This window comes from Cyclopterus lumpus, chromosome 22, assembly GCF_009769545.1.
Source record: "Cyclopterus lumpus isolate fCycLum1 chromosome 22, fCycLum1.pri, whole genome shotgun sequence".
NCBI lineage: Eukaryota > Metazoa > Chordata > Actinopteri > Perciformes > Cyclopteridae > Cyclopterus > Cyclopterus lumpus.
In genome coordinates, this window is record NC_046987.1 from 16,814,535 (window position 1) to 16,837,771 (window position 23,237).

A 23,237-nucleotide genomic window follows, 5' to 3' on the forward strand; every position below is an offset into this window, starting at 1 on the left:
TGCAGCCGGTTGTGTCAGAGATCATTTCTTTATACTTTGGGTCGTTATTAAACAATGACCATGCATCATAGCTTACAAACTAATCAGAGGTTTTTATTATGTAACACACTATTCTGAAAACGGACTAAAGATTTCAAATGTGAAGTGAAGTTCAATATTTCCCTCTGGAGTGTAAAATAGCATTAATGTTAATAATAATACATTTATTTATATAGCACCTTTAAAAACAGGGTTTACAAAGTGCTCTACATAGAAGCAAGGTAAAAGGTTAAGGTTAAGCATGCATGTAAAGTAAAATAGTCTGATAATTGTAGTTGAGTGCTTAGTTCCCTTCCACCACTGTTTGTTTTGCATTGCTTTCATGGGTCACGGTGGCAGACAGCAGGCCGGCTCAGCAGGTAGCAGCATATAGAGGGGATATTAATCTGCATTCAAAAAAAGAGGAAACAAGTAGCGAATCATTAAAAAGCAGTTGATGGGAGTAATAAACATTAAACATATAATCTATACAGTGTCTACTGATTCCATGTTTTCAGTTGCGCATGTCTTTGCTTTTTATGTATTTATGATTTAAGAAGAAAAAAAGAGAAAAGCCTCCATCTGCTCCCCCTCCCACATGCACTATTAAAAAAAGAAAAAAAGAAAAAAGCCTGACATTAATTATTTGCTATTTTGCAGGCGGGAGTCTGCCCTTTTGCTAAAGGGGGTCATTTATCTCTTTGCATGATGCCTGAAACAAACAAGCCAAACGATAAAGACATTTTGTCTCGCAGCTCATCACAAATCGGAAACACAGATTTATTCCCACGAGCAGGGAAAATCAAAACTGTTCGAGAGGATTTATTATGCTAACCGAAGCATGAAGACAGTCACAAGCAGCGTTGCAAGTCAAGTGGTTTCCATCCATAGGTTGTCGGCCATCACTCTCCATCTCGAGCTGCGTTCGATGGCGCTGGGCAACTTGAAATCAGTCAGTTTTCATGTAAAACAAGGTCGCCACATTAACCACAAATTGCTAATCGCTTCTCCACTTCTGAGCAATAACATCAATAACAACGCGGTTCATGTCTGCGGTTACCTGGGGAAACCCTTTTACCTTTGATCTCTCTGAATGACGCTAATGACAACAACAACCTGCGTTTGTTTTCTTTGATACCGTTAAAAGCCTTTTCTGCATCAAGGGATTTGGGACCGAAATGTACCATGGCAAGGTTTGCTTTTCAGGGTAGATATCCCTGTGGTCGGAAAAGTACTTCATCTTTGTTTCTACTCTGGAATATCTCCAAAGGGAACATTACTGAGTTCATATGCTCTTACGTAGCTCTGGGTTTTTGTTTGTGCCCCCCCCCCCCCCCCCCTCTCTCTCCTTTTCTTCTTTTCGGGTTATTTTGTCCTTCTCTGGCCTTGTAAACGCCTCAGGGGAATGTGAGGGATCCCACTCTCACACAATACTGATTCAGTCTCGGCTGGAGTGGTGGAGGCAGAGATGACAAAAAACAACAACTCATGGTCATTTGCTCTTGTATCTCAGTGGGTCTGGGTTGTTTCCCAAGAAAAAAGACCGAAGTAGCACACAATACACGTAGGTGCACACACGATTCAAAAAGAAGTCTCTTTCATGCTTTCAAGACCCCGCTGAGAAACTGTTTTGTTCCAGGATGAGACTGCCGCCATTTAGAAAACTGACTTACTTACTAAAATGACACAGGGCAGAAAATCAAAACACATGAATGCAGCTTTTGATGGATAATAGCTGTCATGATTGACAGAATGACAAAACCTCATACGGGTAAGATTTTCAAGTAATTTGATCACCTTCTTAATCACGAATAGAGTTTTTGAATTGGTCGTGATTTGTTTCATTGAATCACAAAATATCTTATAGCGAGACTACAGCCAGGGAGGCCGTATTGGTCAGGAGTCATCCTCTGGGCACCATGAATGTCTCCACAAGTGTAACCGATCCATCAAATAGTCAATAAGACATTTGAGCTTGGACTAACATTGTGGACAACCTAAAAGACGCCAGTTGTCTCTGATTTTATTTGCTTTGTATGTTTTGAATTTGTGAGCCTCCGTGTTGCATGTCTTGTTAGTACTTGACAATGTCTAAGAGTCTCCTGAATGATGATACTACGTATACTAATATTCTCACTCTATTTATTGTTTGAAAAACGCCAATAGTGTATAAACCTTGTATGTGTAAACTTATCTCTGTTTTTAGGTTTGTTTTGTGACATCTGCCTCTCGGGACTACAGATGAAAAATAGCCTCTTGGCTAACTCTGGCACATTTACAGAAATGTTTTTATTAATGTGCACTGTCCCTTATCAAATAAACCAAAGTAATTAGCATGGCTAAAGATTCCGGTCTGGCTATCGGACTAACCAGAACTATTAAACTGCTTTATATAAAATAATGATTGAGTTTATGTTGATTCCAGTGAAGTGGCTGTCCTCATTCTTTAAGACTTTAGGACAGCATGACACAGAATGTATCACCTCGTTTTAATGAATAGACTTTAGAAAAAAAGAGGTCTTGTATCTCATTTGATTTTAATTATGGGGTTCCTCAGGCAAGCGTACTAGGCCCCATTATGTTCTTTAAACATGCTAAATATGGGCAACATTTTTACTTGTAATATCGTCAGATATCACTGTTATACAAATGATACACAACTCTCTATCTTTGAATGCTCCTCTTACCGGTTTTACTTACATAAATATCCAACTCAGGATGTTTCATTCAGGATTTTGACCAATAAGTATAGAGATGGCAATGTCACTATCTCAACAACTATTAGATGGGTTGTGAACATTTTTCTTTTACAGATATTCATGATCCTCACACGATAAATCCTAATGACTTCTTTGATTCACTAACTTTTCCTCTAGCGCCACCATTAGGACAAATGTTCAATTTGGCCAACACTTTGATCTATCTTTTTTTAATTTGGGATAATCCCAACCTTTCAGGTCTAAATATGTCTTTATATGATTTATATTGGTTTCATGGTTATTGTTTTTAATGGTTCATACTATTGTTTTAACACATTATGCTTAGTGTTACTTTGTTTTCTGCTAAATTTAGCTTATCATCGTGTTCAGTGAGGCTTCCTCTCTGCATGAAAGTGACTAATTATGACTCTAGAAATATGTTGCAGGGGGACACTGGAATATTACAAGTGGATGTTGTGTAAAGAAATGCAGAACTGAGTGTTACATGTGTGTTACACTTATAGAAGCAAAATCAGTGGGAACTGACAATTAATTGTATTCTAAGCCTTACAAAGTCCATAACATAAATTATCCCTGATTGCTGCATCCCCGCATGTGCTATTACATTATCCCTCTAAATATCACCAAAGCCTTTTCCCCCTCTGCAATCACAGCGTTGTTATTATTCATTCATTACGTCTGAAGCTCCAGAGTCGCTTTAATGCCTCTCTATCCGTCCATATATCTTGCACTACTTCATGATGCCTCACATCTTCCTAACCCCATACTGTGATGGTGGCTCCGGTCTCCTAGCAACCAACTCTCTTAGAAGAGGTGACAGCATTTGAGTGGGCACCCTCACCTCTCCACGTACAACCCCCCCCCCCCCCCCCCCCCCCCACACCCTCACCCTTCCTCCCTTTCATTATCCGGATGCTCTTCAAGTCAAGTAAACACACCTCACTGTGTGGTACAGTCTGCTTCATGCACTATGAAAGACTGATAATGAGCCTCAATTGCCACTTCGTTTTTCACTTCAACCATAAATATTTGAATGTGTGAATACCTCTAACACATTACGTTTCATTAACATTTATTTGTGGTTCTGATGCATGACTTAACGTAATCCACATTAAATACAGTTTGATATTCAATGTTATTATTAAAATTCAGTGTTTCCTCTATCAGTCACATTCATTAGATCACAGCAAGTCGTTAACTCAGTTTTATGTGCCACAGCGATCCCTCGTGTTATTTATTAAAAACAAATCATTGCAAGGAGGTACATGTAGGTACATTTAGGGAAAAGAGATATGGTATCAGATCTCCATCAGCAGATTCCCAGAGGTTCAGAATCGGTTTATTGGAAGGGAACATTTGGATCCTTACTTTTTATTTGATAATAATGTTGGTTGGTATTCCATTATTACGTATACTCACTGGTTTTCTTACTTTCTAAGACATCGCGTCTGCAGTAACTAAATGTTGTGAAGTCAAATGCATATGTTTTCCAGAAGGTTCAGCAGACCAACAGTTCACTGGAGAGGTGTCATGTGGACTGTTCACAATATGTGTGCCAATAAAGCCCCACGTTTAAAATAAATACGGACGTCTTTTAAAATCTGGTAACAACTGATCTGCTTGTATTCATTTTGGAACATGAGCATGTCGAATAAACAGAGAAAGAGAACGTTTGATGTTGTTAAAGAACTGTGTTTAAAATGTGTACAGAGCTGATGATTTTACATTGGAAACATAAACTGGACACAATAGATGTTATTAAATGGCCCCTAACACATGTTGTATGATATCAGCTGATTAATCACAAGGCAGATCTGGTGCCAAAAGTTGCTCATAAAAACGGCTTGTAACTGAGCCGTAACAGACTTAATACCGATGGTGTTGTTTATTCTTCTCCGTTTGACCTATGGCATGTTGATGGTGATTCCTTTAATTAAGTAAAAGGTTAATGGTTGGCCTTGACTGAACTTGAGGTGTCTTAAAAGAACACTTCTTTCAGTTTGCATATGGGAAATGTGAGGCGTTACTTGTTCTGATGATGTTCATATATTGAGACAGCATTAAGACTATTTAAAATGTATTGAAGGGAAGTTTGTCCCTAATGAAGACATTACAGTGTTTTGCAGTATCATATGATAAGTGATGTAAACACTTTACATATGCCAAATAAATGCTATGAATGTCAGTTACTGGCCAGTGACTCCAGTAAAGGTCACATCCTGTTTTCCACCTGATACATTTGAACCTAAAGAGATAAATAACAGATATCCAAAGGAGTCAGATAATGTTGGCACATTGACATATTTCTGACACGCCACACCAGCCGGGATCCCTCCGAGTTTTTTTTATGTAAATCGCATCACGCTGCGCTCACATTGGTGCTGGCTGCAGCCTGGAGCCACACTGATAACACATGACGTGGTGGTTGACGATGCTAAATGGCAGCACTTGAAATAGCCTACCTGCCAGCCTGCTCACCCACTTGCTGATACGATCACGACCCCGTCAGCAGCGTTTTCAGCAGCGCGGCGCCCTGGACAGCTCCTCCTGCCTCTCCTTTTCTTCCAGGAACCTGAACAAATCTGTGGAACCCGAAAGAAACCAAAACATTTACTTTCGTTTGTTGACTGCTATTTTTCTTCTTCTTCTTCCCCCAACTTCGAGGAGCTCGAACTTTAACGTCTCTTGGAAGGAGATGGCTATTGATCGAACAGCAAATGTTTCCTTTTTTGATTTCGTCGGAGGAGTTCAACTTCTCCAGGGGGAGGACACCAGGACGGCCATACCTGTCCTCCTCATCGGGATCTGCGTGTCCGGGGCGGTTGGGAATTTGCTCGTTTTGCTGATTTTCATCCGTGACTTTAGAAACGGAAAGGGCTCCGAGGTGAAAGCGCTCCTCGCCTCTCTGGCCTCCACGGACTTGGTGATCCTGCTGCTGTGCGCCCCAGTGCGCGCCGTCACCTACTACAAGCAGACCTGGACCCTGGGGAGTTTTGTCTGCAGCACCACGGACTGGTTCCAGCACTCCTGTGTGATTGCAAAAACGTTAATCCTTGCAGTCACCACCAGAGCCAAACACACGCTGGTGCCCAGCACCGCCACGGGGCCCCTCCACAGCCCGACGTGGATCCACGGAGCCCTGGCGTTCATTTGGATTGTGTCAATGATGTTTCCGATCCCTCAGATGCTTTTCGCTTCTCTGGTGCCGCACGGCCGCGACACTATTTGCGTCTCTAAAATGCCGGAGTGCGCGTCTGACTTCATGAGTTTGTTCTACAAGATTTATCCAACTGCAGCCTTCGTGGTGCCCGTCATCTTCACACTTGCCTACTACACAAAAGCGCTGCACACCGCGGTGAACCACGCACCCAGCCCGCAGCACCAGAGCAAAGTTACCCTGGTTTTACTGTGTCTCAGCGGCGCCCTCGGCCTCATGCTGCTGCCGGAGTGGGGGACATTCACGTGGATCAGGCTTGGGCACAACAAACCTCCCGTGGGTTTAATCATCTTCGGGCAGATCCTTCTTTACGCATGCAGCTCCCTCTCTCCGGTGATCTTGATGACCATGTACGACGACGTGCGCCAAGGTCTGATCACCATCTGGTTCCTCGCCACCTGCAGAAAACGCATCCGCAGCGTCAGGTGTCCAAAAACGGAGGGGAACGGAGCAGAAGTCGGAGCCAACGCCGTCGTCAACGCGGTCTCGCAGGAGCAGGAGAAGACCTTCCCAGATGTGGAGCACTTTTGGACAGGGCGCAGGAATACGCACGTCGAGGAGGAGCAGGATCCGGTTCCGTGGGAGAGAGAGGAGAAGATGTTGTAGTGAATCCGATGTGAAAGTGTCTTTTTTATTGTTTTATTGATTTCCTAGAGTTCAACTTGTTCTCAGCTGGTTTCTAGTGTGTTGACCCACAGTGCAGATCGACCCTCGTTCAACGGCTGTTTGCTGTCGTGAGCTTAATTAGATGTAAAATAAACTTATACACTATCATGTTTTTTGATGTAACACATGTTTCTATTTTGAATATCTGTTCTTGCCTGCAGCATTGGTGCACTGTAAAGTAGAACACCTTTATTAGAGGAGGTTTGTGTGACACGGAGCCAATGTAAATATCCACTCACGCATCGAGGAGTGAGTTGTGATTGTGTACGTGTGGTGCATAACATTGATATTAAAACATTCACAAATATGGACTGCTCTGTTTTTTTTCTTCTTCTCCAAAGGCTATACAATCATTGAGTCTACCTTAATCACGGATCAAATACAGTTCGGCCATCAAATCTCTCCATTTAATTCAGAAGAGCTGCAGAGATCATTTCTCTATATTAAAATCACAACTAATCCAGCTGCATGTTTTAGGTCAATCATAATATTTCAGTGAAAGAGACATTTTGCCCGTTTTAGTAAGTGGTGTCCAAGCTGGTCAATGTTTATGTCTTTATTCTTCCTCAGCATGAATGACGTCTCAGTCATAAACAGCCAAGTTGCCATACAAGTGCATCATGCAGTATTATTTTCACAGTTTAGATGTTAAAGTACCTCCAGGGAGTTGGACTTCAGTGATGTTTAAACCATATCCTACCCATAATGCATTAGCAGTGGTGGATGTACTCAGATCAGATGTAGTAAAAATACTACAGCGCAGAAATACTCTCTTACATGTAAGTCCTGCATTCATAATGATATTGAAGTAAAAGTCCAAAAACATTAGGAAATATACTTAAGTTACCAAAAGTAGAAGTATATACTCATTATGCAGAATGGCATCAATGTTACTTCTGTAATAAAGTGTTTGCTTTCATTGTAATGTGTCAGCTGGAAAATATGGAGTTAATTGTAATTACTTTAAATACTTCTAGGTTAGTCTATAATAATATATATAATAATCTATTTGTTAATAATATTTTGCATCATTACTATTCTAATTGAATGTACTAAACTTGTAGAAAACAGTCAAAAGCATTTCCCACCGAGATGTAGAAGTATGTAAACATGTATCTGCATACAACACCATGTGTTATAACACCTTTATTAAATATGAATACTGCTTATAGACGACAGATAGGAGCAGTTTAAGTAAAGTGTTTATTATAAGGGTTGTAAATACATTAATACACACTTTAAAAGATCCTCATATCTGCTTATAATTATATTTTAGTGTTATAAAGTGTTATAAAGGATTTATTGTATGTTAATAAATAGCTTGTAGCTGATGAATGGATTGAAGTAAAGTTACAAATAAATGTTTTTCACATTGTTTGTATTCAACAATTAACTTACAACACAATAAAGGCACAATACAAATAAATCAAAGTAGAAATAAAGTGATATAAATGTCTCTGAGTCTTCACCGAAGTTTAGTTTGAGTTCATTTCGATTTATTGTGTTGTAGAAACGTTGTATTCTCATTTTTACATACATGGTGAAAATAAGAAGCCAGGGACTTCAAACCAATGTTTCCTGATATATAAATAGATTTGGTCAGATATAAATGTAATAGATAGAGAGGATGGTCAGCTGCGCAGCTCCAGCCCACATGACCTGCATCAACAGTCTAACCTTTCAGCGCTCGTGAAAAGAAACCTGCTTTTAGTCGTCTGTGTGTTTACCAGTAAAGCAGCTGCCGCCTGTGGCTCCGACGCCCCAGCAGATTTGACATTTTAGTCTGCCTGAGTGAAAAGAAAGGTTATAGGTCAAAGAGAAGAAAACAAAACAAGCCTCTAAAGCTCTTCATCATGATTGTGCTCCGGCGCATAATTTATTCATTGACAATGAACCGTGTCTCCAAATGTCTCAAAATGTCTCCAAATGTCTGCCCTTGGGTCACTTGGTTTTTCATTGTTATTGTTCACTGTATTTATAAAGTTCCCCATCAGATCAGAAACTGAATAACAGACATCTTTTACTTTTTCTCAGCCAATCAAGGAGTCTATTTATTATACTAAATATACTAAATAAATTCACCCACATCTCTCCTTCAATATTAAGACACTGTGCTGCTGACAACTGTGGGCTTGTAACCTCCAAGGGAAGAAATTATAATGTACCGAGCTGTATGTAAACACATGCTGCTTTTGCTTTCTAATGATCATTGTCGGGGGCAAAAAACCTAACTCTTGTCTTCTGAAAAACACATCTTTTTCGACTATACCTTGAATAAGGAAGGTAGCGCCGTAGTAGCACTTTAGTAGCACTTAAATGTCTCTTACTGATAGCACTTTGTAGTTTAACATTATTGAAGAAATTGTACTTTCTCGATTCTTGTTGTTCTGACTTTGGACTTTGGTTTAATGCACTTATTGTAAGTCGCTTTGGATAAAAGCGTCAGCTAAATGACATGTAATAGCTTGTGCAACTCCTTTGATATGCCATTTATGTACATGTGTCTGAAGGAACTCGGACAGGTTCAAAGGTTGGGTGACGGGACACCAAAGACGACCGACATGTCCGGGGGTTTATCTTAGTGGACTCAAGCCAGACATGATCCATTCTAGAGGCCCGGGGCGGTAGAGAGAGAGACGGCCTTGTCCTATCATCTCCCAGTAGATTAAACACAGCTATTCTTCTACTGGGCTTCTGTAAACGTACAAAGGACGGAGATCTTGGACTGAACGACAGCACTAATTTCTGATAGTCTCGCTTGGAGGCTCGGAGATGTTCCATTCATGAATGTTTCATGACTTGTTTGTACTTTAGCTCATGGTTGGTTACTTGTAAACTCGTTAATGAAGTACTTTTGATTTCTCACAAGGTAACGGAACATTAATTTCCACCACAATCATCCCATTGAATAAAAACCTGCCCGACTTTACAGGATCAGAGTTCTTTAATTTCATCGTCTTCTGTCTCGATCACCATGGTGATGTGATGGTTCACTTCTTCACTGTGATCTGCAGCCTTAAGCTCCTATCTTTATATTTTGAGGCTGTTTTAGCCGCTGAATGAGTTTTATATCCTGGATATATCCTTAAAAAAATGACTGTTTACCCTTTTTTTTGTCATTATATTAATGCAGGGAGTGCAGTTAGTGACAGTGTGGCTCCATGGTATAGCTCATCTTGGCATTTGACCATATTTGGGCGGCGGAGAAGCGACGTAGAGACGCCGTACGCGGCTCTTGTTGGGTCGCAACCTGTCAATCACAAGGTAGACCCGCCGTGAATCATTATCAGCTTTATGGTATATTTATCTCTAAATGGGACCACCATTTACTAAATGAACATCTTGCTGTGTTAAAGAAGACTTTGAACTAACGATTGAGAACATAAATTCATATTTACAATGTTTACTGAGGTAATAAATCAAGTGAGAAGTAGAGTCATGTTCTCAGCGACTTCTATACAAGAGTTATTTTTGCAACCAGAGGAGTCGCCCCCTGATGGCCAGTAGGGGGAATGCGAGTTCAAGACACTTCCGCATTGGCTTCTCTCTTTTCAAGGACTTGACTAACCAGACGGTGATCAGTCAATTCAGTTACGTGTTTTTGTACTGAAGTATTAGTAATGTAAAGTATTAGTATTGTAAACATAAAATGTACTTCAAGTATCAAGAGAAATTAAAACCTGTATACATTTTATATTGTATGAATAGACTATTAGATGGATAAATGTGGATAAGCTGTTTCCCTCATGCATCACTATCGCTGGCTCGAATCAAATATTTATGGTGTACAGCGCGGCCATTTTCCACCACACCTCCTCATGTGTTATATTATTGATATTGTTGATTTGGTGAAGATTTATTAACGGTATTAGTTCTCCAGAAGAATCCAGGTAAACGGTCAATTCTTGGACAAAAGTGAAATGTACGTTACTGTTACTTTTCTCCACTGCTGGTGGTGTTCTGCTGCCTTTATCAGGTTAAAACCCCAATAAAAGATCCAACCTTTGACCCTGAAGGAGTTAGTGCATGTGCAAGCTACATCCAGGATCCAGATCACAGACACTTCAGGCTGACACAACCTGTATGCGCTCAGCAGAGGATCTGGGTTTTTTCGAGGTTGACACACTTTTATTATCACCCAGTGCTATCTGAGTCCTGTTGGGTGATTCCTCGTCCATGTCACTGCACAACACCGCTCACAAAGCACCCCTCACACGGCGCATCCAACTCTTTGGTCTCAGATGTGTAATGTTCTCAGAGGTGCAGTGTGTTTAAAAAGCAGTATAGGCTGTTGTGTAGTGCAGCCACGACGCTTGGTTCACTTTACGCCGGCATAAAAGAAATTAAACTGCCTCTGGGGGGGGGGGGGGGGGGGGAAGTCTATAAGGCCTCATTTCTACACATGAGAGAGCTTCCTTTAATGTGCACATATTTAATGAAAGCCGTCTCATTCATCATTCATACAGACAGCCGCTGAAGACTGAATTGACGAACTTTAACCAAGATCTGAACTTGCATAAAAAGAAAAAGCAGTCATGTTGGATCGGCAGAGGGAATTAAAACAAGGTGTGACTCGAGTCTTCTCTTTTCATGTCACTTTATACTTGTACTCTTATTTTCCATACATATTATTGGTGCATACAAAATATATCAAGAGGTTTCGAATGATTAAACTACACAACATTTCCAAGTCATTTTTAATGCAAAGATGCAAAATATGTCATGGTTACAGATTCTTAAATGATTAAATGAAGATTTGCTGTTTTTCCTTTTAATAACTGTAATCATTTGAATGTGTTTGAAATAATGATACGGTTTTGGACCAGCTCTGAATGATTGTGACGGCATTTCTAACAATATTTTGAACTTCTACAACTCAATTAATCAGTCGACTAATGGAGAAAATAATTAGCAGATTAATCCATAATGAAAAGTGTAATAGTTCAAAATGAGCTCCTGCTCCCGCTAATGCATCAGTAATAATAATCCAATGATATAATATTTAATATAGTAACATTATTACTTGTAATCCTTTATATACATTGAACCAATACTAAAGCCTGAGTTGAAACACGTGGTGCTACGTGAGAATCGTGTACATTATGACTCCATGTTTTTCTTTCTGTAGTTTTAAAGCTAAAGGCCTCTGAAAACATAACCTTCCTGCTCTTTTATTGAGATGTAGCTGCTGTTTTTTCTCCCCACTCAACCGTGATAGATTGCTCATGTTGCCTCAGGCTCTCGCTGTGGCTTTATTTGTAGCTATCGTCTCGCAAAGGAATGATTGCCCTGCAAGATATGAAAAGGTCTGAAGCAGACTTGAGACCAAATGAAACTCTCTAATAGTTTCAGCAAGAGCTGCGAGGAGGGTTAGAGGGTGGGATTCACCGTATAAAGATGGTTTTGTGTTGTTTAGTGTCTACTCCGATCAAATATAATAAAAGTAACAACTTTGCTTTTCTAAACACAGACTGTCTCTTCTGACCCTCGTCTGGCAGTGCCATGCTTTACATTTAGTTCAGTAAAGTTAAAAAATAAACAAAAGAAGTTGAACAATAATGTAGACAAATGATAAAGAAGAGATTTACCACCTTACATGCAGAAACAACAAAAGGGAATGCACGGAAGGAGATGTCACAGACGAGCACCGCCCGCGTGGTTTTATTGACTGGAGATCTCTGGGATGTGCACATCTGAGCGGCAACCAGACTTTTTAATGGAAATGTTTTGTTTTGAGGTTAAAAACATAAAGCGTTACTCCAGTAATGTGTAAAGACATTTTCCCCTCTTTTTTTTTTTTTTTTTTTCATCCCCAGTTTTGTTCTAATAAAAGAAACCATCTTTTGGAAACCCAAACACTTTTGTCCACTCAGGCAAACAGTCTAAAGATTCATCCTCATATTTCTGTTTCATCACACCCACAATAAGACCCTCCGGAGGATTCATTTCCTTTTTACTTTTTCCCTGTGTACCACCCATCTTTCAGGTGTGGTAGGAGTATACTCTTTATCGATTACGTAGGTCAAGGTCGCAATTATACGAGTTTTGTCTGAATGCAATCGTTAGTTCGTAAATTGTTCCTATCTTCCTCTATGGTCAAGGTCGTGATTAAATACGATCTTAGACAAATATAATATTTATCCAAGTGCAATCGTTAACGTATCAACCATTCCTATCTTCCTCTATGGTCAAGGTCGTGATTAAATACGATCTTAGACAAATTAATATTCATCCAAGTGACGTATCAATCATTCCTATCTTCCTTGTTGGTCAAGGTCGTGATTAAATACGATAACGTATCAATCATTCCTATCTTCCAAGTAAAAAGAAATGTGGATGATGATGGACCAGAAACCTGTTACACTTATTTTATTGATCAATACACATTTTAAGTATCCGGTTAAGACAAATTATCATCATTAGAGACTCTAATTACTAAACAGAGTTTGTATTTCTCCTGTTTGCATTAAAATCAATTTGAAATTTAGAATATCAACTTCTTACCCGGATTGAAGAAATTACTTCTTTGTTTTGGATCGTTGTGAAGTCAATCAGGTCTCTCTGGAAGCCGGTCCCCTCTCTCCTTGTCTAATGAGGTATGGGGCAGAATCAGTTTTGATGTATCCTGAAGGGATCCCAACCCGGACGACCTCGGAGTCCCGATGGAGCTTCAAACGATCTCACTTCTGACACCAAGTTGTGGTGGAAGATTTCTATGTTTGATCAGGTGGAGAGTTGTGGTTCAAATATTGAATTGCAACAAACAGAGTCTCCGAAGGAATCAAAGTTGTCTTTCCGTTTATTCAAGCTTGCAAGCTGGGAAAAGGGTTCAACAGCCACGTATCTCAGTGAGCTGCCGAAATCTCTTCATTCATACATTGTATTACATCGTGATTTATACAAGCACATGCACCCCCCTCCAGGGCCCACTATGACGACAAACGAAGAAACCGTGTGAATGTCTTGGATAAGAATTGAGAAGAACAAAGAACATATTTTTACCGTCACAAGTTGAAGGTCAATATGAAAATATCAGCGGCTAAAAGATTCAGATTTGTAGTGCCTATTATGGGTCAAGCGGCAAAACCCTTTTTTTTGGTACCCTTTTTGCATAAACTGAGGTAGATTGACGTCCAATCAACAAAAGTCATTCAGGTGTTTAATCTCTTTCCATTGGTCACTTTCCCCACAGAAACTGTCAATTGTCAAACAGAATATAAATCCAAATAATCTGCTAAAGAATCAGATTTGTGTCGAGCACAAAGTCAAAACATTGTGATCCGGGGTTTTTCCTCTTTGCATCATAACTCATGATAGATGTAGTTTTCTTTCTTGAGGCAATGCATTTAACGTGAATAATGTAAAGTATTTACAGGGACGTTTGCATGATAAAGGATTCAAAAAACAAAAAACTTTACATCCCAGAAGTGCACTCAAACATTGAGCCCATTTAATCCCTGTTGGACAAACCTGCGATATAATGAACTAACAGCCTGCCTGATGTCATTATCCTTCCCATAATCCTCCAGTAATTCAGATCACATGGGACCCTTTTCATGTTGTTAACTTGCTTCTTGCATTAAATAAGATTATTGTGACACAAAAGACGGATCTCCTGTTGATGCACATCAGTGGATGCTCGTTTTATTCAGAGGATGTCTTTGTGAACAGGATTACACACTGCTGACTCAGCGAGTGAGGAAGTGGCGCCGCCTTGTGTTTCGAAATGAGCATAAACCATGTTGCTGCTCTGGTGCTATAAACTTGTGTTTTAGCCATAATTTAAACTCATGTAACTTGTGTTTTTATTATTCAGCAGATCTTTGGACTACAGCAGACTTGTTTGTTGCCTCACTTATTGATTTCCCCCTTTACACACTCTACACTCTCAATTACACACTTTCCCTTAATCAAATCAATACATTGAATCTTATCTTGTTTCCATCGTAAAGTCTTTAATAAAGAACCACACAGAAAGTTTTCAGTAATAAGGTGTGTTCCTGGTTGAGAACAGAAATCAGACAATTATAAGACAAAATAAATGATGATATTAAAGAAACAACAAAAATAATATAACATAGTTGAAACACACAAAAAACGTTTTATGTTTATGTATATGTTGGCCCTGTCTTCTACTGGAATAAATGCCAGTATAGTGTTTATGTTTTGCTCTCACGGGTTCCAAAGGCAGCCGTCGTGGGGGTTTACGCAGAGAATCCAAGTATGGATTAATGTTGAGGTTACGAATAAATACAAATAAATAAATAAACAAATGCTGCCACAGAGGTCGCATAGTTGTTTCATGCAGATTAATCATGATTAAAGGCGGATTAGTACATTTCTAATCTGTGCTGCATACTAAAATATGCATATATAATGATAAAAGCTCTAATATAATAATATGAGCAATGGTGGAATATCACATTAACTGAAGTATTGTACTAAAGTGAGGTTTCAATTTCATGGTACTTTATACTTCACTACACTACTAAGTGTTTGCTGAAAAAGGTTTACTTTGAAAAGTTGGTTGCAGGGGAGCTTTATCTCATGCAGATACTTTTAATCTGTAATTAGACATTTTTAAAAGATCATCATGTGTTTTTGATGAAATCAAATGTAGTTAAGAGGAAAGACGCCTCAAATGTGTACTTTAGGACACTAACATTATACTTACATCCCACCACAGTGTGTTTTAATGCTCCTGGATTGGCTGCTGTTGAATACCAGCTTTTTCATGAAGAAATACAATTGTAATGTTCATATATCTTCTGTTTCATGTATAAATAAAACATGTATTCCCCTCCCCTTTGTGTGCGTGTGTGTGCGCGTGTGTGCGTGTGTGTGCGTGTGTGTGTGTGTGTGTGTGTGTGTGTGTGTGTGTGTGTGTGTGTGTGTGTGTGTGTGTGTGTGTGAAGGGATTAGGATCAGGGATTAAAGACAGATGTAAAGCAGAAGTCTAGATCCAATCTAATTCTGCTGCCATCCCATCCCAGCACAGGAAATAAAAAGTCACGTTTAGGGTCACGATTAAGCACGCCTCGCCTTCTTTATAGCCTGACCTCAATCCCATTGGTCCAAGAGTTGATTGACGGCGCTCTCGACCAATGGGGATGGAGGACAGGGAGCTGGGGGAGAACCGCTGCGCAGATGTGCGTGAGGAAGACAGCGCAGGTTTTAGTGAGAGCAGGAATAGCTTCTGACGTGGAGTCACGAACTGCGGAGGCACCAAAACACGAAAGGTGAGCGCTATATATCATGTGGCATTACGACAATTTAACCTCTATTACGTGTGTTATAACATAGAATCGGTGTTTCGTTGAGTGTTGTGTGAGTAGTTAGTCAACTCTGGAAACAGCGGTGACACCATCTCGGTGGTGTCGTATTTATTCATTTAAAGTAACGTTAGCTGACTTTTTAATGCCAATTCATGTTCGCTGGCTTTATTTACCAACATTAGTTAAGTCGTTTTTGTTGTTCCTACGAGGCCTGTTTTTGTCTTCCAAACCTGCAATTGTTTTATCCCAAAAAGAAGCTTGAAAATTATTTTAATTTTTTACAGGCAGTTATCAGTCTTTATTGTCCTTGTTGTTTGTGTGCAGCCTGGTCCTCCCTTCTTAATCATATGTTTACTGGAAAACTTGAACTATTTCCTCATGCAAGTTTATACATCTGAATAATTCTGCTTTAACTTCATGTCTCCGTTTTCCTGTTTTGGACAATAAAGTTATTTTGAATCAGAACTATCGCAAAGTCCCTGCAACTTTAAATAAGACTTTAAGCACTGAGGTGAGAGATTTTATAAGATCTGTTCTGCATGAAATTTGACCCTTGAAAAGCCAAGGAGACTGGCAAGAAAAAGGGACTGCCATGACCGACCAGTGTAGAGGTCATTCACTTGGCTCAGCTCTGCATAATTGGCTGTCTTGCCAAGGTGCCCCCACCCTCATCTCTCACACCACTCCCCTTGCCTTGGTAATCTAAAATCTCTCATCACTTTACACTGAGAGCCATGCTTGAAAATAAAACCCACAAACTTGCTGTATTATCGACCTGACATGTTGTGTGTGTGTGTGTGTGTGCATGTGTGTGTCAGGTAAACCTCGGCCTCTTGAGGGCTAATGATACATTGAGGAAGACTTTGATCTTTGGTTTGTGCCTCTGACATTTATTCCTGATCGCTGGTTCCCCATGTTTACACTAAACTGGAAGGTACTGCTCCATTTTGAGAATACCAGTGACGACAGATAATCCTGACAACCCCCCCCCCCCCCCCCCCCCCCCCCCCACACACACACACACACACACACACATGCACACACACAGATTACTTCACCTGACTGTTTAGATAGAAACAAAGGGAAGGATTTAAATTGTATTCAATACAAAACAAGTTCGCTCAGGTTTTATATTTTGACCCCGGCTCAGCCATAAGAATGTGTGGGTGTGAATGGAGTGAGATGTTCATGCTGCACAAGTCGGGAGGTGATTAATCAGTGACCAGTCTGGGCCTGTTCACCTTCTTCGTATGCCAGACAAGAGCAACCTTGAAATAGAGAAGAAAAGAGTTGCAGCTGTGCAGACTGAGTTACACTTTAAAGTTTAAAAAGTGTTTCTTGTAACCTGTAACGAAAGGGAAATGTTTTTTTCCTACAAAATTGCAGGATGTTTCATTTTCACATTCACTTTCAGTTTCACTGAGCAAAAAGTCCAGAATAAGGGACTCTGTGATCATTGCAGATGATAAAGATCCGGTTGCCGTATTGTCTTTTTTTGCGTACTTTCCCATCTCACATGGAAAAAGCGTAGATATCAGGAGTAGAAACTATATTTTAAAAAACAAAATGTTTTTCAATCTTTATTCTCTCTGTGTTTTTGTCCACTTTCATAGATGTCATTTATCAATGACAAGCTGTACAATGGGTACTTGCGGCAGAACATGGGGGCCATTGTGAGCAAGGTGAAAGTGAGAGAAATAATAATCCATCTGCCCTGCTTGACTCCTCACGACCAGGTGAGTTTCACTAGGTTTAAAGCACTATGGCGGGGATTTGCTTGACTGATATTGAAAAAGGCCTTGTAGTAACAGAATCATGAATCCTATTTGATCAGCTTGATCCCTGCTCAGTGATTGACAGCTGCGTTACAGACTCCTCGCCTCTGATTGGTTGTTTTTCTTATGGTGTGGTAGAATCTTACATAAGCCATTACAAGCTTTAAAAGGAGTCAGGGGAACCTGCTTTTGGTCTTGTGTACTACTGTCAGGTATAGTGACAAATAGTAGCTTTAAGAGTACAAGTATAAGCAGGCATGACATAGCTCTGTTAGCATTAGTGCCCGACCAATACTGGTTTATTTTGGCCAATATTTATATAAACCATTGAGTCTAGAAATAACATCTGCCAGCATTTTGTTTTTGATAAAACATCTCATCCTATCAGAACATTTTTTTGGGTTATTGTTCGGCCTTTATAATGTTTATTACCACTGATGACATTTTGAACAACCAAACTCACTGAAAATCATCAGTTAATTCAAGTACAGTGTTTTTTTTCAAATGTTTTTTTTTTAATCTCATTTTAGGAAACCATAGAGGCAAAAAGAGAAATGTGTGGGAACTACAACAGCATGGTGCTTCTTCTGGATTGCCTGAAGAGAAGAGAAAACTGGCCGCAGCAGTTCATCGATGCACTCGAGGCGTGTGAGCAGACAACTCTAGCAGCAGAGATTAGAGCAGAATACAACATGCTGAGAGGCAGCAACAGTAAGTCTTCAGGTCAAGTATCTAGCGCTGTGTATTTTTCTCTTTTGGTGAGAAAATATTAAGCACTACCTCAAACTAATTCTATCAAAATATTTGTGAGGGTTCCTGTGATCAAAGTCGTATATAAGATAATAAAGGAATGCAGTATTTAACCCCTGAACAAATTCAAGAGACCAAAATCCATTTAGTCAGGCTTCAAGCAATGCGTTTGTGTCCCGTAAGCCAGAGCACTGACCAATCAGCATCCTGTGAGGAGTTGGGGGCGGGGCTTAGGTGTGTTTGAGACGATGTAGAGAGGCAACTGTTCTTTGGTGGCTCTCAACAATGGTGGCTCCTATGTGGGTTAGTGTAGATGCTGCAATAACATCTGTTATATCAGAAATGGAGAGTATTATTCAATTGAAAAATTGATTTTCTGGATGGAAAAGATGTTTTCGACTGGCTTCGGCAAGAGTTTGATTGAGGAATGGGTCATCCAATCTCCTGCCAATCATTTTTTGACTAATAACTTGATGGTGGTACAGGTTATCTCATTGTTACAGCAATGGCTACATTTCAGGCTAAGTCCATTGAATTTTCGCTTGTTTATAATAGGTGTTTATGGCCAAACAGTCGTACTGTGGTTCTAATATACAATATCTTCATTATTATCTGCACTTTTTGGTTGAGTGTGTGGACTCAACATCAAATTGAGTGGCCTCTGCGTGGACAGTTAACAGACGAGCATGTGACTTACGGAGCTTTATAAGCTCATTTATACAGTCGAAGCAAAACAGCTGTGTGACCTTCAGAGATTACTGTGTTGTGAGAGAGACGTGTGAGAGAGTGGTGACCATCTTGACCTGAACTTGAAACTCTAGATTCTAAAATCCTAGACTTATACATTTCCTGGGAAATGTTGTGTATGTTTTTGGGATATCTGTAAGTAACATACTGAACAGTGGAGATAAGTCAGTAGCTTCAAACACCTGCACAAGTCATGTTTTACTGAAGGAAGAACTTCATGCACATGGTAATAAGGTTTTTAGTTCGTTATGAACTTTATTGACCATATTGTGGCAATTTGTCCCCGGTTTCACCACACAGCATTAAAATGAAAATACAAATGACAACATAAGACAATGTTTATGACAAACAGCAGAAACACAGTATCAACAAACTATGATTAAAAAAAAGAAAATCATAAATACAGAAAAAACATCTGGATGTTTTATGAAATTATAAGGAGGATGCAGTCAACTTTCTAATTGCATTAAAAAGACTTGCTGTCCACATTTCTTTGATGTCTTTTTATTTATGACATCCCTCTGAGGGTAAAAGTGCATGTGCAATGTGTGAGAGGAATCACTTGTATTATCATTTTATATTCACTAATGTTATTATGAGTATGATTTATAAAATCATATATTGAACGTGAGGTTTTGTGTAATTTCAACAAAATGCTTCAAGCAATAATCTGCTGCATTTTTCATCCATTCGTTTTCTGTATTAGTTCACAGTATACAATACATACATTACACCAGATTCATCTGTTGTCCCTGGGAATGCACAACAATGCACATATAACAATATAAAAATCTTACTTCCACATGAATACATACACATGTAGGACATATATCACATCTTTTTATGGAATTTAAAATATATAAAAACAATACATTCACATTCATAAATACACCAATAGGACATATACTAGATCTTAATGACAATATAAAAACAATAAATCAACATAAATAGATAAATGTATACAGCTCATGTCTGCTTTTCCTGTGAACTTGAAAGCTGTTTTTTTCTGCTGTTGGAAGCTCCAGTAAATGATAACTGAATTACTGTATGGTTACAGTCAGCTAGCCCCTCAGGAGCTTCAGTCACATGCATTCAAAATGGATTTAAGTGACAACGTTGTTTGCTTCCCCCTAGATCCCCCCCCCAGCTCCCCTCCAACGTCTGTCGTCAGCGCACACGTCCATCCAGCACCACCTGCCGGTCGTCTGCCCATCCCAGAGAGTGGTGCAAGCAGTCAGGCTGCTGTCGCTCCACCGGCTGAGCTGGATGCCCGGGCCTCAGCCCCTCTGGAAACCCCCGTGCAGCCACAAGTCCCTGAGGCTGTTTCTCCCCCCGAGCCGGTCCCTGAGCCTCCACAGTCAACTCAGGTTGAAGTGGCAGCCCGTCCACCAACACCTCCCGCGTCCCCTGAGAGTCCACACACTCCGGCGACTACAAGTTCAGCGCCTGAGAGGGAGATCACCTCCCAACAGGAGCCGGAAGAAAACTCAGAATCAGACATCCAGGATATCTCTGGTGGTGATGGGGTGATCCCTGATTGGGAAAGTGCAGAAAACAGCGAGGTATCGATCGACCACGTGGCCGAACCTCAACCAACCCCGTGTAAAACAGACACCTCAGAGAGGCCTCCGGTCCAGGACACCACCCCTCCAGCTGTTGTCCTGCAGCTTGAAGAGACCTCTGAACCTCCGTTCACACAGGTGAATACCAAAATATGTTAATTTAAAGACTTTTATGCCTCTATTACACACTTTATTTGTTTTGGTCGTCAAATCTTCATCAAGCTGAATTCATGAATTTTACCTGGTGAAGGTCTGAGGACTGAAACGTCATTATTACAATAGAATACAGATTATTATTTTTTTGTTTCACCTAAAGTTTTTACCAATAAGATAAGGTAAATATTACCTATTACAACTAAGTGTCTCCTTTAATTGATTTCCTACATTTCCTCCAATGACCCACTGATATTCATGATGTAGATTCATTGCATTCTGGTGTATTTTGAGTCTGTAATGTGTATTTCTTTATCTTCTCAAACGATTAACCACCATTTTAATAGCATTGAAATTGAAGCTTTAGTAGTTTATGTCTTTTCAAACAACATTCACGTACCTGAGAGAGGAAAAACACCAGCTTCTTTTTTAATAACTAAACTTCTTTTGCAGGTCGTTGAAAGCAGCCCACAGACAGAAACTACAGCTACAACCTCCCCACTGCCGGGTGCTTCTGGGATAGACGCCTCTCTCCGTGATGACAACGAAGTGTATCTGAGCAAGCCCGGCCAACTCATCAGCATCAACCCACCAAATAATGGCAGCCCCACTGTCGTTGCACCCAGCGCCCCCGTGCAGCCTTACTCCGGTGACAGCGGCCGTCTGGAAGTGAGCGATTCTGTACCGGACACCGTGACCTCCACCCAACCTCCTTCTTGCTCCGCTTTCAGCTCCACCACGGTGAGTACAGCGTCCGCACTGCCGTGCCAGGAGAACGGCATTTCTCTGAACCACAATGAACCGGAGGAAAACCACTACGAGTCCCCTTGTCGGGGTTTGGAGATGCACCGGGTGTTGACGCATGTGGTGCACGTGTCCGAGGAGCCGTCCATCCTTGACCTCGACGGCCAGAGCCCAAAACAAGCTCGATTCTATAACGGTGAAGCAACCAAGGAGAGTGTAAACACCCCCTCCAGTGAGGACCGCCCCCCCTCTGAGCCTGCGCCCGCTGATATTTCACCAGAGTCGGTGACGCTGCAGGATTCAGAGAAGAAGACGACCTCTCGCACCCCGCCAGCTAATACAAAGTACATTCTATCAGCTGCAGGAGTGGGCGTCTGTGCACTGCTGTTGGCGTGGAGGCTTAGGAAATAAGGGAATGTAATACCTTTTTAAAGGAAGAGAGAATTAGGTTCTTAAGGTTATGGTGCCTTATTGTCGTAACTGGAAAGGCGAGAGGCAGCTGTTTAATAATTACCGATAGTAATATGAGCTGATTTGCCCGACCTTTGATCATGTCATTAATTATGTTTTTATTATTTTGAATATAGCATGAAGTTTGCTGTAGTCAGCAAAAACCAAACCTGCCCTTCTTATTTTAGTTATGGAACTTCATGGAACTGGGGTTGAGATCCCAGGTCATTTATGCACTTGCTGCATAAATATGTGGTATGTTATGATACACTTAAGCTGCGTATTAGTGATAGAAATGTTTGTATGTTCACTTGTCTGATAAGCACTTTTAAGATAAGACTGTTGTCTGTCATCCGGTAAAGATTAGTGTACAAAGGACCTGCATTTTACTGGATGTGGACTGTGGAAGAAAGAGTACCGGCATCACACTCTGTAAATGATGGCTAGTGCACTGTCTGTATTTATTTGTATTTGTATATATTATATAGGTATTTTAAGATAAACGGATGTCTCAAAAACGTACCAAAGCATTCAATTCCCAAAGAATCAGTCAGCTAAACACTGCATAATTAAATAGCATACCAGTAAAACCATAGAGGGTTAATTGTGACATTCTCCGTAGCTTCATTAACTCCTTTAAATAGAAGCACGTTTGAGAATTTGTGTTCTGTGTGATGACATTTAATTGTAAATAGCATTGTCAACATAATAAATTTCAGAAAAGAACAAGATATTTGAGCTGCAAATATGCTTTGTATATGAAATGTATTGCCATTATGGAACAATTAAATATCAAATGTCCAAATGTTGAGTCACAGTCTCTAGCTATGCACTTGACAATCCTATAAATAAAAAAAAAATACAAAAGAATAAATCCTTTATTGAGTGTGCATGTTTATTTCCCTGCAGAGTAATCATAAGTTTACGGGTCAGGGTGCATCTTGAATCCTTTTGTATTATTATTATTTTGTAAAAAGAAATATAAAGTGCTTGTATTATAGATTATTTGGGAGTAGCTGGATCATTATTTTGCTCATCAAACAAATGCCATTTTGCACATTGAACACAAGATGCAGAAATATACAACATTCTTTAAATTGTAATGCTATTTGGTAAATTAAATATCCATTGCCCGAGCATTATAAATATATCCTTTCTTT

At 40.0% G+C, this 23,237-nt stretch overlaps 2 protein-coding genes across 2 annotated transcripts; both read left to right on the forward strand.

Moving 5' to 3' along the window:
• Positions 1 to 859: 859 nt before the first annotated feature.
• LOC117751603 (G-protein coupled receptor 151) lies at positions 860 to 6,561 on the forward strand. The gene is made up of 2 exons (XM_034563535.1): positions 860 to 970; positions 5,431 to 6,561. Exons 1-2 carry the CDS (start codon positions 860 to 862, stop codon positions 6,559 to 6,561), a joined length of 1,242 nt encoding a protein of 413 aa, XP_034419426.1.
• A 9,168-nt stretch (positions 6,562 to 15,729) lies between these two features.
• On the forward strand, positions 15,730 to 22,882 carry mavs (mitochondrial antiviral signaling protein). Its single transcript, XM_034525405.1, has 5 exons — positions 15,730 to 15,860; positions 17,510 to 17,632; positions 18,202 to 18,382; positions 20,303 to 20,868; positions 21,337 to 22,882. Exons 2-5 carry the CDS (start codon positions 17,510 to 17,512, stop codon positions 22,036 to 22,038), a joined length of 1,572 nt encoding a protein of 523 aa, XP_034381296.1. The 5' UTR covers positions 15,730 to 15,860; the 3' UTR covers positions 22,039 to 22,882.
• Positions 22,883 to 23,237: the final 355 nt, after the last annotated feature.

What these genes read in the sequence shown, in the direction of transcription:
- LOC117751603 (XM_034563535.1), top strand. Translation starts at nt 860, where the DNA reads ATGAAGACAGTCACAAGCAGCGTTGCAAGTCAAGTGGTTTCCATCCAT. An exon ending in CGCTGGGCAACTTGAAATCA is followed by an intron (nt 971 to 5,430) that starts GTCAGTTTTCAT and finishes GTCTCTTGGAAG; the next exon opens with GAGATGGCTATTGATCGAAC.
- mavs (XM_034525405.1), top strand. Translation starts at nt 17,510, where the DNA reads ATGTCATTTATCAATGACAAGCTGTACAATGGGTACTTGCGGCAGAAC. An exon ending in CATGCTGAGAGGCAGCAACA is followed by an intron (nt 18,383 to 20,302) that starts GTAAGTCTTCAG and finishes GCTTCCCCCTAG; the next exon opens with ATCCCCCCCCCAGCTCCCCT. An exon ending in CTGAACCTCCGTTCACACAG is followed by an intron (nt 20,869 to 21,336) that starts GTGAATACCAAA and finishes CTTCTTTTGCAG; the next exon opens with GTCGTTGAAAGCAGCCCACA.